Genomic DNA, 19769 nt, shown 5'->3' on the forward strand with positions numbered 1-19769 from the left:
ATAAGCTGACCCTGTACCAAATTTCGTCAGAATCGGTTAAACTGTTGGGCCGTGAAAAGGTAGCAGACTGACAGACAGACACACTTTCGCCTTTATAATATTAGTATGGACAGGTATTACATATTTAGGTTTAGATAGGGATATGCAGTTGTAACCTATCTATGTTTTGCTCAATAAATGACTTATTTATCTATCTATTTATTATAATCTAACTAAATCTCTTTTTTAGCGTTCCGTGTCTGCAGAGAAAAAAAGGAACCCTTCTAGAACCACTTCGTTGTCTGTCTGCGTCTCATAGATCGTCGGCCAATCTCTGTAGAGATAAGCCAACAGCGCTGGAGATATTATAATGCACAAGTGTGTGTGCAACACAGGTGCACTCTCTGTTCCGATTGTCTATTAGCCCGATGGGACGGAAATCCGACACGAACGAAGAGACATCAGCTGCAGGACATGCTAACCAGTACACCACTGAGGCAGTTAGTAGGCACTTGTCTAGCTGTAGTATTTTGTTTGCGTTTATGTTATAGGTACTACGTGCCAATGCCAAGTCAATAAGTGCGCATAATATCGCCTTTTTATTTCATTCAATAAATATTAAATACCTATCAAAAGTGTTGTTCATTGTGGATATTATCAGGAAATACAAATCAAAATTATATTTATTGGTATATTAAAATACTAGACGATGTCTGCAACTTCGTCCGCCTGGATTTAGATCTTTATAAATCCCGTGACAACCGGTAGTTTTTTGATTTTCCGGGATAAAAGTAGTACTAAATGTAGGTACATCCCCAGAATGCATGATGGTGACGAAGTCGTCTATGTGCATTTACGGCTTTTGTTAATTTTTAAATTTTCTGAGATCAAAAGAAGCCTAGTCTTAAATGTACTCGTAGGATGCTAGCTATCTCTGTAGGTTGTTACCTACCTTTCGAATTTCCGCCTCCGGAAGATCCAAAAGTCATTTGTGAGAATGTGAATCTTTTATAACAAAATTCCACAATTAATTTTGGACCTGCCTTTTTTACACAAGTTTAAGAAATCTAGCTCCTGAGAAAAGCATATTATACAATCGAAGATTATGTAAATGATAAAAGAGCGTGGATTTGATCTGCAGCTCGCTATGCGTGGGACCCTGGCCGGGCTTCAATTACTTTCATACATGGCGTCAAATCTTTGAAAAGAGCATCCGCCGAGTTTCTTGCTGGTTCTTCTCAGTAGGAAAGGCATTCCGAACCGGTGGTAGATGCTTTTGACGATTCAAATGTACCTGAAATATTTAGAATTTTTCAACCGTCAATCGGTATGGATGGGCCGGCAAGCTAGCAGACAGACAGATAGATACACTTTCGCATTTATAATATTAAATATGGATTAGGTAGGTTATTTAAGGTTTTGATCTCTGAAGGACTTAAAGGTCATGTTCAGGGCTCATAGTTAGATACAGCATTGATTTTTCATTGTTGGAGTCTAGACTGGCTTCGAATGGGGGAAGTAACAAATTACGCCCGGCGGGACGTCTCGACGTGAATAAAACCAAAACATAATTTTATAAAATAGGTAGGTACTTAAGCACTGTTAGGGCTTGTTCTTTTAACAAGTACTTAGGTAGTAATTGTTGGTAATGATGCTGAAATGACTAGGAAGAAAAAGTTGATACTTGATAATGGTAATAAATGTAGGTACCTACTTCTATATTTCGTAAAGGTGGACTTACCTTTATTGGCTACTAAAGTGTACCGTAGAGCCACACGGCGATTTCAAGCGCATACACGGCGACTGCAATATACTAATTAATTATTACAAACTTTAACGGCCCGCCGACGAACGAGTTGCCGGGCGACTAGTCGACCGTGCGTAATGGGTCTTAGATATTAAGTACTTCTATAGGAAATGGACTTCTATACTTACCAATTTCATAAACCTAAGATAGACTTTAGTAGGCCAATATTTGGAATATGACTGTGGCCTCTGCTCTGCATACCACAGACAGGTATAGGTACCTATTCTTTCTTTCAAAAAGTAATAGCTGCTAACTACCTACCCCACATCAACAATAATATAAAATTTTCATTTATCTAATGAAGTTAGTTTGATAAAATCTATATATTTTGGCTCATTCGATGTCATACGATCTGTTGCTAGGAGGCAACAAGATTGAACTTGCATAAATACGGGTGTTTTGAATTGAAGGTCTTAGTTTAATCTCCTAAGTGTGTGCTTTGTATTTGTTTTGTTTATTGTTTATTGTTAATACTGTGTGTCTCCAAAAAATAAAAAAATAAAAAATAAAAATAAAAATATTTAAATAATACCTGCTTTTCTGAGTGACGCCAATTTTTCAGAAGTGGGATGTGTCTTACGTGACGCAAATACTGTCTTATGCAGGATCAATGAGATCAATCGGATGAATCGGTTTAAGGATCAAGGTAGGTATAATAATATATGGGTAGTGATAAGTATATCACTACATACATATTGTCCTACATCTTTCCTAAATTATTTCATTGCGTCGTCGCGTTGATGTACACTCATTACACGTTTGACACGCCTACATTCTTACCCATGATGACTAATATAGTTCAAAAGACCTGAAGCCAGTTTAAAACTAGTTTGAAAAAACAACAATAGTCTATGAAATGTCAGTTTCAGTCTGTGGTCAATTTAACATTGACAATTTCTATTTCACTCAATAGTCAATTTTATGTAGAAAGAATCTTTGAATTGTAATATTGTTTATTTGTAATATAAAAAAGGAATTACCTACTAACTGTATAATAAAGTAATTATTGTTTCAGTGGATATCGAGTTCAGAATCTTTCGATCCTCGACTCCTAGGGATTAGGTTACAGCATGTCGTCGTTTCAAGATCGACAAAAGAGTTTATTTAACCACCTGAAAGATGCAGAGGAGCAATACAGTTTTTCCAAGTCAAATAAAGTTACAGAGCAACCCGATTATGGTGTTATCGACAAACGAACCTATAGGAAAATAAAGCGTGAAATGAAACAGTTTCGTGGTAGAGAAAGTATTTATAAAAGACAAGATGCGAATCTTCGGGAATGCCTACGCGCCAGATCGTCTCCAGACCATATGAGGAATCCACAAAAGTGGCAATATTATTCATTATCAGATGTTACGCCAGAACAAATGTCTGATAAAACTAATACAGAAACTGCTTTGGCTTTTATGCGTGAAATGGAGGAAAGGGAATCCAAAGATAACGAAGTTGTCGATGAGACAGGTGCAGTTTTCAAGAAACCAACATTTAATATCTCTAAAACGATTAAAAAGTTACCTGAGGAACAGAAGCAACCTCTATTCAAGTGCAATAAAATAATTATGCCAGAGTATGTAGTAGGAATGAGTAAGAAAAAGGTTAATAAACTTCCAATAAGGACCAAGAAAGAAAAGGATGATGAAGAAAACAAAAAAGCAGAGTTAAAATTGAACCATTTGTATGAAAATGATGATGAGGATGACTATAGCAATAATTGTACTTAATAAACTGAACTTGTAGAAATTTTCTTTCATTCAGAATTTTATAAGTACCATTTACCTTGGCAATGTTAACCACATCCCAATCTGTCACACATTGCACATTTTTAGGGTTCTGTAACACTGCAGCGCAATTAGCATTCAGTGATTGCAAAACAAATAGTCCAATCTGAAGTTGCATCATAGACATGGGTTGTGCAGGTCACAGACTTGAAGATCAAAAAGCCAAGCAAAGATGTTATTATGCAATGTCATATGCATCAAGTTCAGATTAGTTGTTTTTGGTGTTATACCTACTACAAAGGTTGAAATCTGTAGGACACACTTTGACTTTGTTTCAGTTAAAACAAGATGTATGGCTGCTTTTCCACCAGAGAAGTGCTATGCTACGTTGCTATGGATGCGTTTAATATCCACCAATCATATTCATTGGTGCACATAGCTTAGCACTGGTGGAAATAGATTCAACTAAGATATGTTTTTACATGGAAGGATGCGTGCTATGGCGTACAGTGGTGCAGAGCAGAATACCTCAGTATGCGCATCTTTCTCGCAGCTACTTTGCGGCGGCGCATCTTCTTCGCACAGCTACATAGCTTAGTAATGCTGAAAACGGTCACATATTTTCGTAGCATAGATTTCAGATCTTCGCAGCATAGCTGCATAGCACATCTCTGGTGGAAAGGCTCCCTTAGTCTGAATAAAGTGAAAGTGCACTCTATAGATCTCAGCCCTAGCTTAGCTATATTATAATCAAAACACAAAATAAATATAAATCTTTATTGCCTTAAAATATGCTCAATAATCACTTCAACACTGTGACACAATAGCAGATTCAGACTTGATTTCTAAATTGTCAGCTGGGGTGTCTGTCTTACTATCAGCCGCAAAAGTGCTGAGGTCTCTCATCATAGAGTAGGCATCTTCACCATCTGCATAGTATTTTGGTTCAATTTCTAAGATCTTGAAACCGAGTGAGTTTGTGTACAAATTAAGCGCAGCTCTGTTGCTTTTTCTAACATGCAGTGATACATATTTGGCCTGAAAACAAAAAATTATATAGCATTAACAGACTTGCTTATGGTTACCTATTAACTTTTTTTACATATTTACATATTTTTTCACACTAATAATTTCTACGGTGTAAATTGAAATTGTGTAGCAAGTTTTGAAGTCTTAAATGATGACAACACAAACCCAGCACACTACTAAAACTTTGAATCCCTTTACCTTATATAAAGCTAATGCTGGGTGTAGCTCTGCCCATACAAATCTTGGAAACTTGAAGCAGCGTCCAGTAAACTTAACCATGTATGGCTAACAGTGTGTATTATATTATCATAATAACTTAACTGTGTACAGCTAGCAGCTGACTGGATGCCACTTCAACTTGACAGTAAACTTGATCCTGTATGGCCAGCATAAGTTACCACAATTTTTTACATATATTATGTACACAATAATCTTTCTACATCTCTGTTATGACAATGTACACCAGAGAGTGATTTATTTTCTGCGTAGTTTTATCTGTCAACTAAAAGAAATCTAAAAGGTAGATTTCAATCTGCTCTTTGACAGTATTTGTTGGATATTAATTTCCTTGCTTATAAGTATGTGGGTATGGTACTTACTTGAAAACACTCCACCATAGCCAATGAAGCTTGATTCATCAGCTTTTGAGCAAGCCCAAGTCGCCGATGGGATCTCTTGACTGCAAGGGAAGTAATGTGTCCATGGCGATTATCTTCACCATCCTCCTCCATCTTTGCCAATACATAGCCTACAAAACAATAAATTTTATCTAGATATAGGCAACAAATACCAAGCAAGGCAGTTTTAGAAGTAAAATACTAGTAATTACTGAAAATAATACAAATCACATATTTAAGAGCACAATCTCATGACCCAATTTGTTTAGTTTGCATTATTTAGTGTTGGAACAGATTTAGTAAAACTAGAATTCTATTTCCACTCGTTTTTGGTAAGTAAAGGTATTTATACTATAATCTATCTGAACACTTTTGAACTAAAATTTCAGTAAGACCTTAAATGTTAACTGTGAAACTACATATAAAAAAAACCATCCGAGGATCTCATATCAAAATGAAACACTAACCTACTATGTGACCTTTTTCGTCTTCTGCCACATAACTGAGCTGGGGCCATGATAAACCATGATAGAAATAATATTTCATCTGGTAGTTCTCTGGCAAGCATAACAAGTTGCAATGCTGCATGTTCATAAGATCACTAGGACGAGCACAGCGAATATTCATTTTGATTTCTATATTATAGGTATATGACTGTTGAATAAATATGGTTTATTTTATTATTCCCTTCTCGTTTTCCTTTGTTTCGGCTGACGTATCTCTGAAGCTGGAGGGGTATCCGACATACCACCAAGAAGCTCGCGAACAAATCGGAATTTAGACAGACAGCACTTCCATACGATGTACCAGCCTAGAACAAAGACAAAGAACACCAACGTATTATTATCTGTTTTAAATAAACAATTGCTTATAAAACTAGAATAATAAACTTGATGTGGACTACTTACAAAATAAAACAAATATTAAAACTAAAAATACACTACATACGAAGGTTATAATAGCCAAAATCACTTCTTTCATGTTAAATTTTAAAAAATCAGTTTAGACTGTATTATGTGTAAAATGATATGGACACTAGATCATTGCGGAATGCAAATACCCGAAAATATCACATATAATAAATTAATATTGAATGTAACCTAATTAAACTAAGCTATCTACAAACTAGATAAAATATTATAAAACGAAACGCGTTGCACGAAATCAATGAATTCCGCCATTTTGAACTATAGTGCACTTACAAAATAATTTAATTTAGTTTAAAAATATTTACAGTGTAAAACACTTTTTCAATAGCCAAATTGGGTTTAACAATATAAATATCAATTTATTGCAGTCACTTAAAAATTTCTCAAGACAATAATAATAAATTATAACCTAAAAGGTTTTCTTTCAGTTTCAGTCTGACTGACGAGTCAGTAGTCACTCTGACATTGATTTTGACATTACATATTATTTTGGATTTGCATTTTTGTGACAGCCCTTGATGCCAGTTTTATACCGCCTTCCCACGGTTTCCACGGCGGTCCGTAATATTGCGGATGGACGCGGAACAACTCTCTCGGACTGCTCTAATGTTGTTCGCCACAAGCATGAAGTGGCACCATTTAAGAGCGATCCAGATCCAGAGATCCAGCACATGTCCAGCACAGACCTAGATGATCGAAGAGATCCAGCATTTATTCCTACTCTATCGATCCAGCTGTCCTCTATGGATCCACAGACCTATAACTGCTCGCGAAATTCAAATTTAATTTGGTTTTTCGCATTTTTTAAACTACACTAGCGGCACGCTATGATGGCCGGTTTGACACATTACAATAGTGATGTGGAATGTCAATTTATTCTCGAACAAAAAACAATTAAGTTTTGTTTTTGTACCTGATTAAATAGGTTTAATAAAACAAAAATGTATATGTTTATTTAATTTATTTGAACGAACTGAATATTTGAACGAAAATGAATATACATACTTTATATGCACACAAGAAACATATGAATACAAAAGATACCAAAAAAGGTGCCACAAAAGGCCATAATTAATCAGATTCGTCCATACTACTATTTTCACTGTCGTCACTGCTATCATCACATACATTAATAATTATATGTTCGTTTTCTATAATATTATCTATTTTCACATCTCTTTCATAATCTTCCCTTATTAATTTAACAGTTCTATTCACAACCTTTTCCCAGTCTCCTTTAGTCACATGTTCACAAGCTTCTTCTAATAATTTTAGCATTTTTTTTGTGGTAAATGGGGGTTCTGTATTGTGTCTTGCAGCATATCCCTTAATTTGAGCCCACACCAACTCAATCGCATTATACTCACAATGGTAAGGCGGTAACCGTATAACTCTGTGCCCATGTTCTAATGCTATTTCGTCAATGACGTATCGGATCTTGGTTGGTTTGTTTTCTTTTAAAAGACGTACTAATTCCGCTTTTAACATATTCATGTTTGCATCTACGCCATTTTTACGAAGCCATGCGACGATATCAGCTTTCTTTTGGGATTGGGCAGGTGGCTTGTCAATTTGCATCGAGTGGTATGGGGCGTTGTCCATAATTATAATAGATGGTTCAGGGAGGCTACACAACATTGAGGTAAACCATTCAGTAAACTTTTCTCCATTCATGTCTTCATGATAGTCTCCAGTGGTTTTTGACGCAAAAGCCATGAGAGAACCTTCGACAAACCCGTTGATGGTTCCGGCGTGACAAATTATAAGTCGCGATCCTTTTCCTACAGGAACTTTGGAAGTAGATGCTGCTGTGTCATCGTTCCAAGAACGGCCTACAGTATGGTTAGCATTAAGCCATGTTTCATCCAAGAACACAACATTTTGCCAATTTTTGATTTCTTTCACTTGCCGTAAAAAAGTATACCTTGCCATCGCTATATCAAATCTTTCCATCAATATTTTGCGTTTGTTACATTTTTTGTATCGAAATCCAATGGTCTTCAAAATCTTCGTTAAAGAACTTTCCCCACCGAAGAATAATCCAGCTTCCTTCAGTGAATGCACCAACTTTTTTCTTGTTGGATACTCCTTCTGTAAATAGTAGCCGTAAACATGGCTTCGGATAGCATCGGCATCAAAGCTATCGATGCCTACGACTGGTTTTGCTCGTTTTCTCTTTTTTGGTGTGTGAAGTTTATTTTCTTCTGTGCCAGTCTCGCCATATTTTTTTTTAGTTATCCGTCTAACAGTTCGTTGTCCAATATTAAGCGCATCAGCTACGCGTTCAACCACTGACGTTATAGGTAAAATTGGCCCTCCATTTTGAGCTTCACGATCGAAATAGTTACGAAGGCGTATTACGAACTCACGTGTCTGACTATTTAGAACAGTTCTCTGCGTACGTTCGGTCATATCGACGAAATCCACAACAAAGGGCTTGAACAGAGTCCAAATTAACGAGCAAGGGTCAACAGTAATGCAGTATCAATATTTGAAATCCAAAGCCAGGTCAAAACTATATCACAATCGCATTGCACTGACAGTTTATACTTTTCGAAGCAACGTCAATTCGAAACTGCTTTGTTTTGCATTGAGCATTGACGCGAGTTTGCCGGAGGTAGTAGTTGTGCTAGCCAGCGATCCTATGTGACGATCGTATTAGATTCCATTTTTAAAAATTTATTGATATTTTTTTGCGATTTCAGAGGTTTGTCCACATAGTGAAAATTGTTCATATTCACAAGTACATTCACCCCTTAAATGGTGCAAACTGATTTTTCTACACTTGTATACATTTAAGAAATCAATTTAATAAATAAATTTTGAGTCCTAAACCTAAAACTACATTCGATAAAATTTATGAATCTCTGCACATCACTATCGTCAATAAAGTAATACAATTATTTCCTTCAAAGTCGTTATCAATTAATACGGAACTTCATGAGCGGACAAACGTCAAACCGGCCATCATAGCGTGCCGCTAGTTTAATAGGTACGAAATTAGCTGTAGTATCGACTAATTCTGAGACATTAGTCGATACTAGAGCTAATTTCTTAACCTGGTCCCTTTCAAGTAAAGATTTTTATATAAACCTGTGAGGATGATACTGCCATTGTCGCAATTGAAATGCCATAAGCCCTACGTTGTCGTATTAGTTTAAAAAATGCGAAAAACCGTATAAAATTTGAATTTCGCGGGCAGGCCCGTCGCTTCCACCTTAATCACCAAGACCAAACCATATCCAACCATACCAAACATTGGTCTATGCCTAGACTAGTATATAGTTATCTGTGGAATGTGCGGATTCGTGGTCTGTGCCAAGCACTTGGATGCTTGGATGAAATCTCTATGGCATGGAGCATAGTAAAAAATAAAAATAGTAAAAATAAAAATCCAAAAAATATTATTAGTATTTAGTGCGGCTTGTAAAACTTATAATAAAACAATTGAAATTAATCTAAAGGCTTAAAATGGATAATGAAGATATTTTGGTTACTTCTCAGTAAGTTTAAACCATGTTTACACATTTTTTTAAAAATAATACTTAATTAAAATTTTATTAATAATACTTACCTATTATTACCATCCTATTACCTACATAATTGTTTTTGTTTATTGATAAATTATGCAGAAATTCCACCCCCAATTCCAGAACCTTAGGTTTAGTCAACCATTTATTTAATATTTTAAAATGTACTGTGTTTTTGTTTGGTACAGCAACAGGAGTAGAAATTTTAGCCATGAGGAAGAAAGAGCATTGGTGGAACTAGTTATAAAACACAAAGATGTAGTCCTAAACAAATGCACCAATTCAGCTGCTAATATTGCTAAAGAGGAAGGGTGGAAAAAAATATGCAAGGAAATTAATAAAAGAGGCTTCGAATATAAAAGAACCTCCGAAAGTTTGAAAACAAAATGGTTAAATCTTAAAAGGTTTGCAAAGAAAGTGTCACACAATATTATAGATGACACGAACTTAGATGAAGTGTTAACTAGTGTTGTGATGCTGATAAATGAGATGGACACAGGTGCAAGTCTGACTGCAGTTCCAATGGATGGTAGTGAAAACAATACAAATGGCAGTACGACTGAAGCTCCTCAGGAGGATAGTTTTCAAGCAGTAAATGGTATAAATGTTGTAATATCATAATTATTAGCTTTTATTTTACCCACCTATTTCTAGAAACAAAAGTTGGCAGCAAAAATGTTGTGAGGGCGAGCTGAAACTAACAGCTGGTCCTTTATGGAGAAGGGTGGCACAGGACTGTAAGCACTTGCGAGTCTGAGTAGACTTTTGCAAACAACTTAAGTACTAAAACATTCTGGACTCTGAAAGACTATTTTAATTTTTTTTATTTATCTATTTCTTGGTGCACATGGATCTTATAGAAATTTTGGTTTCCAAGTCAATGTCATTTATTCAAAATAGTTTGATTGATTTAATCATTTCATTTCATTCATTTGATTGTTAATTATTGAATATGTAAGATAATTTATATAACGGTGGTATATTTAATTATGTACATTTAAAACTTAAGCTAAGGGGTTTCCAAATGTGCCCTGGTTTGAGAGAAGCCAACAACTCAGCCAGCTATTCTTTTAAACCAACTTCAGAAAAGGTAGTTTTATATTGTTTCCTATTGTATTGTATTCAGTATAATATATGTGTATTTATGTGTATATGTCCACAAAGAACAATGAACCGATTTTGATAATATTTTTACTTTTATACATATTATTCATCACTTACCCAGTCACAAGAGGTAACTTGTCATTGAAAAAATCGGTCAAGTGTGTGTGGTGCACCCACACAACAGGTGCCGTACATCATCAAATCATTGTACAAGAAATAACATGACAGCAATTTAATTTGTTTTATTATTTGTTGTTATAGTAGCAATAGAAATACTCATTCTGTGAAAAATTCCACTGTCTACACAGACAACTCTGACAGGCGGACGGACGGACGGCGGATGCTTAGTAATAAGGTCCCGTTGGTATGCTTTGGGTACAGAACCATTAAAATCTCTTTATGTTTGCAGATATGGAAGAAGAGAAAGAGAAGGTCAACCTCTGGAGTGACAATGCACATAATCAGTCAGATGAATCTGATGGTAAGCTACACATTCCAAGCCACAAACGGCTAACTTGTCAGTTTTTTACAAACGCTAACTTCTCAGTTTTTTACAAAATAGTATTTGATGAAGTATGCTACTTCTCCGTGTGGATTTATGTTTTTAAAATCCCATGGGAACTGCCCTCCTAGTTGGGCTCTCCTGTTGTGCTTTCCGGTGGATACTCGCCATTTTAGCAGCTTTGGACCCCAATGCCGTTTATACGAATTATGTGCGGCAGACGGCAGTCCATTGCCACTTCAGGGATCGCAACCGAAGTCATAAGTAATAAGTATGCATTATTTTCGAGTAAATCTTCATTTGTCATAAATTATTATTGGTTGAAGAAAACTTAACATTACTTTTCTCTTTTAGTTTCAGATGCTGTAAAAGTTGTGCCAATCAAGCGGTTAGTAATTTGTTTTTAAACTCAAATTCGGATGATTTTTCAAATCGGGACCATTGTTCGCTTTTTGATTGTCAGTTATTGTGGAGTTTGTAAGATAATTATATTGCATCTAGATGATGGCCGCGACTTCGTCCGCGTTGATTTAGGTTTTATGAAAACCCCATGGGAAATCTTTGATTTTCCAGGACAAAAAGTTGCTTATGTCAATTTCGCGAATGCAAGCTACCTCTGTACCAAACTTCATATAAATCGGTTAAACAGATGGACCCTTATAAGAATCCTGCGGGAACTCTTTGAATTTATTTGACAAAAAGTAGCCTCGATGCTGCGACGACGCAACACAACGCAACGCACTAATGGAGCAAAGCTCTAAAACTAAAGCTACGAGGGTTCTAAGGGGATAATTTGGTACCCAGAGCCTCAATAGAACATTTGCAGTGCTGATACATTATCTAGTAATGACACAACATCGTTTGTTTTATTGTTTTTTGTCACTTTTTTTTTTAAATTAGTCTAATTGTAAAAGAATTTGATATTTTGTTAAAAAAACTAAAAATATTCATAACTTTTAGGGAAATTTAAATATGGCCATGCTGTAGATTTTTTTTTTTTGGAAATGACCTCCTCTATTTCCCTATCGCGTTTGATCCACGACTTTTTGACCACCCTGTATAGATAGACTATTAATACTATACATTTCTGTCTTACCTTTTAGAAGACGCTTCAGAACATTGAACTTCACTCCATCGGAATGTAGTCTACTCCTGAAGTGTATCAGAGAAGAAAAGGATAATATACTGATTAAAGGCAAAGGAATGTCAGCGAAGGCTATCAAAATGCAAAATAGGGCATGGGATAGGGTAACACATTATATCTTATCATTTTACTGATGAAATTTAGACCTAGTCTCTACATCTCTTAAACCGAGGCACATGGCAAGGTGACGCGACAACAATGTCTCTAACGAAATTCCTCAATCGAGCCCGAGACCTCCCACTTATAAGACCACAGCGCTCACCACTGCACGAAGAAGATCTTTAAAGTCCTGATCTTATGTTGGGGCCTCCACATATTTTGTGGCCATATCTGGTGTACAAAATAAACTAAACTAAATTATTAGGCTTAAATCCCGTCGTCGTAAATTCTTTTGCAATACTCCCTGTATAATGAAAGGGTATTAAAACACATTTAGACCTGTCATTTTATTTTAGAAATTTTGTACAACAGAATTAGGCACTTTATTCGTTACTGTAATTTCAGATAACTCAGAAATATAACAAACTGAGCCCACGGAAGAGGACGTATAAAGTGTTGCGCACGAAATTTGATAATATGAAAAGAATGAGTAACAGCGTTAACTTTAAAGACATTTTTTCTTCGGACAAAGATGAAAAATTTGACAGAAACAGAAACCGCCAACATGAAAGACTTGATGAAAAACATGAAGATTTTGCTGAGGTATCTTCTACTAAAATAGAACAGTATCTATATAAAAGTTTTCTATCCAAATTAATTTATACGAAGTTCTTTTGAGTCGTCAAGTATTAAGTCCGGATTGCCGATCGTACCGAAAAACCCCAACGAGAATCTCGGTAGTTGTTCTTTCCAAAAATTCAAATTACATTTAGTCGCGGCCGCGATTGCTTTCATCATATTGATTTAACCTAGGACTTGAAAAATTACTGGGAAGATTCTTTCTAAAATATGTGTGTTTCACAGCTATACCATCTGCAGTCACTTTTTTCTTTTTTTTACGTTACAATTTTTCCTGAAAAATAAATGTATCTATTATGATGCGATTTTTGGCACTATACAGGCATCACCTCAGAGCTGGTTTTCTAAAATATGTTTTAAGATTCCTACGGGCCGCTGCAGTTTGCGGTGGGTTTTTAAAATTTCAAATTTTTCAAAACTTCGATTGTAAATAATAAACTCATACAACTGATTTTTTACAGTCTTGTAAAGGCAAAACAAGCACTAAACCCATAAAAATACAACTTAAAGTATTTAAACTTTAATCTTACAGGTAAAATATGAATTCAAAACAGAGCCTGTGCCTGACACCAGTATGGATAAGGACAGTGACGTAGATAATGAGGAATACCCGGATATTTCCGTCGCATCTCGTGATAAATATGAAAAATACTCGGACCCACTATCTACGGTCCTAAATGGAGATTCTGGGATGGGTAAATATACTGAGAATATACACCACTAATTTTTAATTACCATAAAAAATCTGCTAGCGTTGACTTTACCTAAAGGCCACGATAACACCTGTAAATTTTACTCACGTAATGCACCTAGCTTACATGAATAACTTACGACAAATTTACTAATGTAAACGCTCTTACAAATACATTTAGGTACATTAGTAAATTTGTTTAATCCGAATTATGTAAGCAACTTACGTGATTAAAACTTACAGGTGTAATGACGGCCTTTCATTATTCATAGCATAAGGACAATGTGCAAATAAACTAAACCAGGCACATCAGTTAATTATGTAATTAAATATGAATACATATTGTATAACACCATATTGTATATGGTGATCAATAAATTTACAAAACTGTCTATGATATACTGTATTAATTATTTAACAAAGAAAATCATGATTCATACCAAACAACAGTTAAAACAGATTTTCGTTAATTATTTTTCAGAATCCATAAGCCATTTCGGGTCTTACACTCCACCGGAAAATAAGGAAATATCAAAACTGAAGCTAGAATTGCTGAAGTATCAACTGGAAACTGCAAGAGTAAGCAACAATTTAGTAATACATGGCTAATCCGCTAGGATATGGAACACCCTTCCTCCATCAGTTTTCCCTTCCACTTTTAATATGGTGCCTTCAAGTCAAGAGTGAATAGGCAACTTCTAGGCATGTGCAACATCTTAGGCTGCATCATCACTTGCTAGCAGGTCTGATTGCAGTCAAGCGCTAGCCTGTAAATTAAAAAAAAACTGCTGTACAAAATCTCTAAACTAATTGACAGGCCAATACAAGACAAAGTCAGTTGCTTTCTGTACCTTTACTAATAACCCTGATTTAGTTAGTATTCTATGAATATTTAAGGTCTTAGGTTTCTCATACTTGCTGACTGATTTTATTTATGTCTAGATGCTCCCACAACTTGGTCCGCGTGGGTTTAGATTTTTATAAACCCTGTGGGATCTCTTTGATTCTGCGTTAAAAAATAGTTCTATGTCTGTCTCCAGGGTGAGAGCTATCTCTACTAAGTAAATGATGCCGACAACTTCGTCCATTTGAATTAAAGGTTAAATAATAATCCTGTGGGAACTTTTTGATTTTCTGGCACCTAAGGTAGCCTTTATCCTTTCCCGGAACACAAGCCAGGTCTAAATTAAAAACTAAATTTCGTCAAAATTGGTTAAATAGATAGGCCGTGAAAGACTAGTAAACAAAACAGACATTTGACACATTTATAATATTAAATATCGATTTTAGTTGGAAAGACAAAGAATCAGCGCAGCTTTAGAAGGAGAAAACTCCGAGCGACAGTCAAAAGCCATAGAAACATCGCTTCGATTACGAGCGGCGAGATTAGACACCGTTGCCTCCGAGTCAAAACTGCCCTCAACCCATCCCGCACTGCAATACAGTGAACAAGAGAAACTAGCGCAACAGTACATGCGACAATTTGAGCACACTTGCAATTGTATGAAAAGTAAGATTAATTAACTTTCATTATTGATTAATTATTATATTTAATGATCAATCGATTTATCTGTAAGAGATTAATGTTACAAACTTTCCTCAAAACTGCCCTCAACCCATCGCACTGCAATACAGTGAAGGAGAGAAACTAGCGCAACAGTACATGCGACAATTTGAGCACACTTGCAATTGTATGAAAAGTAAGATTAATTAATTTTCATTATTGATTAATTAATTATAAATGGTACGTAAGAGATTAAGGTTAAAAATGAAGAGATTTCCTCAAAAAAAAAACAAGCAAAACCCATAGAAATAGATAATAATATATTTCTATGGATTTTGCTTGATTTTTTTTAAACAATTGTATCAAAAGTTAGATTAATTAATTTTCATTATTGATTAATTATAAATGGTACGTAAGAGATTAAGGTTTAAAATGACGAGATTTCCTCAAAAAAAAATCGAGCAAAATCCATAGAAATATATTATCTAAGTGTTACAATAGTAGAATAGCGAAGTTAAAAACCGTTGCCTCCAAAGCAAAACTGACTTCAACCCATCTTGCACTGCAACACAGTGAACAAGAGAAGAGAAGAGAACAGTACATGCGACAATTTAATCACACCTGAGTCTTGAACAATTTCTCATGTTTTCTAACAAGAAGCATTGCAACTAGGGATGTAATTATCAAAGAAATTATTTTTCGTAATAAAACTAGGTACTTACTCGTAGGTTCGATGTTTATCGAAAGTATTATTAGTTAATTTTTCTATTCTAAGTATAAATGATACCTACTGGTTTCGTACCTTTGTTGTTGTAATAATATATATTGATTATTGGTGCGTATTCAATATTTTAAACTGCGCCGGCGTTGCGCTGAACTTACAAAAGCGTGCGTTAAAAAAGCGTTGACGTGTGAACAGACACTTGGGACTGTATTTGTTCTATTTGAAACGCTTTTTTAACGGACGTTAAAAAAGCTCTCGTGCGAATGAGGTGAACCGATAAGAGGTATGGTGATAAAATCATCACCATTTATCACTTACGATTAGGTGAGATTGCAGTAAGGCTAACTTGTAATTGATAGAGTAAAAAAAATATTGTTAAAAAGATAGCACTAATTTTAGATCTGTCAATTTAGGTTAGAATTATAAAATAGCACCATTAATTTGTTATAATAAAGGATGCAGTGGCGTAAATGAAAGATGTTTTAAATACGAAAATTTTGTATATTTACTTGATTGCGTTTTACAAGATGATTAAATTATAGTATTTCATTAATAAAATTATTATTTTTAATAATATGCATTTGTACAATTTTCATCTATACCTAACTAAACTACGACATCTAGGAAATATATTACACATTGCTAATATACAACATGCTTTTTACATTGATATATCGTATCTACGGCAAACTATTACAATATTTATAAAATACAAAATATTGACACGTACAATATTACACCCTACATGACGCTCAGACATCATCAAGAAACAACCAATGTTGAAAATCCTGTTTTTAATTTTTGGAGCATGGGCACAAACAGTTCCTTGTATTACATCTGTTAAGAACCGCTTTAAGGTGGATGCGACGGGTCTGCCCGCGAAATTCAAATTTAATTCGGTTTTTACGCAATTTGTAAACTTATACGCCAACGTAGGCTTATGGCATTTTAATTGCGCCAATGGCAGTATCATCCTCACAGGTTTATATAAAAATCTTTACTTGAAAGGGTCCAGTTTAAGAAATTAGCTCTAGTATCGACTAAGTCTCACAAATTAGTCGATACTAGAGCTAATTGTGAAAAACCAAATTAAATTTGAATTTCGCGGGCAGACCCGTCTCATGCCCCTTAAGGCTGGAGCGCATTAAAGCGACGCTGCACAGCGCGACACAAAGCGTCAAAATATTATTTGCATGTCGCACTATAGCGGAGCTGGGCAGCGCGTCGCGGCTTACTTACTTACAGACCGTTCACTATAACTTGTCACCGGTCGTCATGTTGGCATCATTGCTTTTTTGCTTTATTCCTTAGAACTTAGTGTGTGATTTGCCACTGTGCCAACATAGCATCAAGGGTCAAGTCATAGTGAACGGTCTGTAGAGAATATTTTGACGCGAAGTGACGCGCTGCGCAGCGCCGCTGTAATGCGGTCCGGCCTTTAGACTTCTTATAGCGAGTCATTGTCTTGTGCGCCTGTTTCAAGCTTTATACCTTTCGAGAACTTTGTCTATATAAGCAAATACATACATATATTCTACAGTAGAGATATTCAAGATTGATTGTTCGTTAATAATACACTTTCTGACATGTATAGGGCATTAGTTGACTAATTCCATAAAATTCCTTGAAGTACTTAGCCCTCTATCCGACCATAATGGAGATGGGTCCTAGGTGGAATGGTAAAACAACGACATAATAATCCAAAATAATTTCGTGCTTGAACTCGTTTTATTAAAATAATCACTAGTGTTTTAGGTATAACGAATAATAACAATTTATCGGAAACAAAAATGTAAGAGTTCTTAGGGTGCGTTTCGACTGAAGCGAAACAGAGCGAAGATACATTCAAAAGCACAATCATGAATCATGAATCATGACGTGTCACGTCATCTCTTAATGATTTTATTGGTCTTTTAAACACATTTCCGCTCTACTTCACTGGAAATGCACCCTAGTGCACAGACAAATGTCCTTAATTGGTTGTACACAAATCGAAATGCATAGTCGCAACGAGTTATTTTTATTTTCTTGCTCCGAGGAACAAGAAACTTTTAAATACATTGACATTAACCGGTAAAGATGTTAGGCTTCTAATTTAGTATACATAACAATATTTGAGCTGAATGCCGAACTAGCAAAATATTCTGGTGAAGTTAAAATTAACATGTTACAAATTTTAGTAGAATGAGCATAAAGTTATGTCCTATTACTACTTTCAAGGAACATTTGATTTGCAGCGTTAAAAATCCCTAATTTTGTTTCACGATAGCATCACAACATTTGAATAGTTAATTAGGTACCTAAAACCGTCATCATCAATCTCCAAATGGTACCTATTTACATTTTATACTTACACAGGTTAAGTTAATAACGACTTTCGTCGCATACGCTACATATTTTATAATACTTGTTACAATTGAAATATTGGCTTATTCCGTTTATCCACCATAAAACAGCCCCTCTAGGGTGTATACTCGGAAATGAGTGCCCATCTATTCACCCTAGACTAAAAAATAATATAAAAACTTGCCGTCCAGGGTGCATAGATGCTAATCACTGCGGGTAATCTGTGTACCTTTCCGAGTATACACCCTAGAGTGGCTGCTTTGGGGTGGTTAAATGGAATAAGCCGAAATATTGTATAAAACTGGACGGACAACTCAACTCACTACAGCAAATGAGCATCCAGCAATTTAAAACTTGCGTATATAAATTCGAAAACCATTCCAGATTAAACTAACGGCAGCCTTCATTTTATTGTATAATATAAAATGTTAATATTAATAGAAACTTTGTTTAATGTACCTATTCGTTTTGTTGGCAGTCTACGTTGATATAATGTGCGTCATATAGTCGGTTGTCTTTGGTAATGTATGTTTTAAAGAGGTGTACCAGCCTCCAATCCAAAATGTTATGTTATAACATAGTCAGTGTCCAGCACGCACCAAGATCAATATTCAAACCGTTATACACGATATTTAAATCTAACAATCACTCATCGATACTTTAAGTACACAGAATAATCGATAAAATCAGTTCCAAATCTAGCAGCAACAAACCAACACAAATGATAACGTCTCCAGTAAACATTCATTAGGCTAAGTTTTCCCGACAACTTCAGCTGTTCATTATCATCTAATGTCTGCCAAGCTAACAGGAACATTTATGCATTATCCTATAGCTCTCGACTTGCAGCATGGGTCTCGGTAAACTCTTGAGGAAACCCAAATTCCACAAAGCCGTTTATGCTTTTGAAACCTTATCGACCATACTTCTTGGTCAGGCTACGTCGCTTTTCAGCTAAGCCTACGATCACAGCTTTTCAACTCAGCTATAAGTCTTATACAGCTTATATTACGGGAAGCGATGGCGAGCCAATGCCGTGTGGTGCAATGGGAGTCAGCGGAGTTAAGGGCGTTGTAGTCGATGAAGGAGGAACGGTTGTCGCTGGGGTCGAGTCCTGGGGAGGCTCCGCGGCTCTTATCAAAGCCCTGCGTAAGTCCTGGGCTCTGGATGCGAGTGTTCGTGCAGACTCTGCCATGTCCGCGACAGCGCTTGCGCAAGGGAACTGCAATGCCGCCGCTTTCGTCTTCGCAACCGTTGCAGCTAGAGCGTCAGATAACGCGTCGGAACAGCGGAGTATCTTCGCTTTGAGACCGGCGTGTTGGGCGCTCCTAAAATAAAAGGACCAGCAGTTAGAATCAGAATCTATATTATTTCGCTATCAACAGTTCGTGAACCCTTATCGTTTAG

The 19769-nt window shown here is 35.8% G+C and overlaps 4 protein-coding genes across 10 annotated transcripts in view; 2 read left to right on the forward strand and 2 right to left on the reverse strand.

The window, feature by feature from the left end:
• The first annotated feature begins 2682 nt into the window (after window positions 1-2682).
• LOC123868220 (protein TSSC4) lies at window positions 2683-3526 on the forward strand. Its single transcript, XM_045910651.1, has one exon. The coding sequence runs from the start codon at window positions 2857-2859 to the stop codon at window positions 3505-3507; it is 651 nt and encodes a 216-aa protein (XP_045766607.1). The 5' UTR covers window positions 2683-2856; the 3' UTR covers window positions 3508-3526.
• Window positions 3527-4267: 741 nt separating this feature from the next.
• LOC123868221 (N-alpha-acetyltransferase 10) lies at window positions 4268-6640 on the reverse strand. Of its 3 annotated transcripts, none has more exons than XM_045910653.1 (4): window positions 6489-6640; window positions 5618-5961; window positions 5133-5281; window positions 4268-4542 (listed from the first exon to the last, which is right to left on the reverse strand). In XM_045910653.1, the coding sequence occupies exons 2-4, from the start codon at window positions 5775-5777 to the stop codon at window positions 4312-4314; spliced, it is 540 nt and encodes a 179-aa protein (XP_045766609.1). In that variant the 5' UTR covers window positions 5778-5961; window positions 6489-6640; the 3' UTR covers window positions 4268-4311. The 3 variants fall into 3 exon arrangements, with proteins under 3 accessions (XP_045766609.1, XP_045766608.1, XP_045766610.1); XM_045910652.1 differs by having other exon boundaries at window positions 6385-6534; XM_045910654.1 differs by having other exon boundaries at window positions 6353-6495.
• A 2759-nt stretch (window positions 6641-9399) lies between these two features.
• LOC123868215 lies at window positions 9400-16590 on the forward strand. 3 transcript variants are annotated; one of them, XM_045910643.1, is made up of 10 exons: window positions 9400-9582; window positions 9798-10207; window positions 11123-11194; window positions 11570-11603; window positions 12319-12463; window positions 12864-13061; window positions 13630-13792; window positions 14270-14367; window positions 15079-15261; window positions 15452-16590. In XM_045910643.1, the coding sequence occupies exons 1-10, from the start codon at window positions 9551-9553 to the stop codon at window positions 15500-15502; spliced, it is 1386 nt and encodes a 461-aa protein (XP_045766599.1). In that variant the 5' UTR covers window positions 9400-9550; the 3' UTR covers window positions 15503-16590. The 3 variants fall into 3 exon arrangements, with proteins under 3 accessions (XP_045766599.1, XP_045766597.1, XP_045766600.1); XM_045910641.1 differs by having other exon boundaries at window positions 15079-16590; XM_045910644.1 differs by having other exon boundaries at window positions 11576-11603; window positions 15079-16590.
• A 471-nt stretch (window positions 16591-17061) lies between these two features.
• LOC123868211 (breast cancer anti-estrogen resistance protein 1) overlaps window positions 17062-19769 on the reverse strand; it is a 118194-nt gene continuing 115486 nt past the window's right edge. For 2 of the 3 annotated variants that reach the window (XM_045910629.1, XM_045910628.1), the window contains exon 9: window positions 17062-19690. In XM_045910629.1, coding sequence (XP_045766585.1) covers window positions 19366-19690 — 325 coding nt within the window. In that variant the 3' untranslated portion in view covers window positions 17062-19365. The remainder of the gene's footprint in view (window positions 19691-19769) is intronic. The other variant, XM_045910630.1, reaches the window with a different exon arrangement.

This window comes from Maniola jurtina, chromosome 9 (assembly GCF_905333055.1).
Source record: "Maniola jurtina chromosome 9, ilManJurt1.1, whole genome shotgun sequence".
Lineage (NCBI taxonomy): Eukaryota > Metazoa > Arthropoda > Insecta > Lepidoptera > Nymphalidae > Maniola > Maniola jurtina.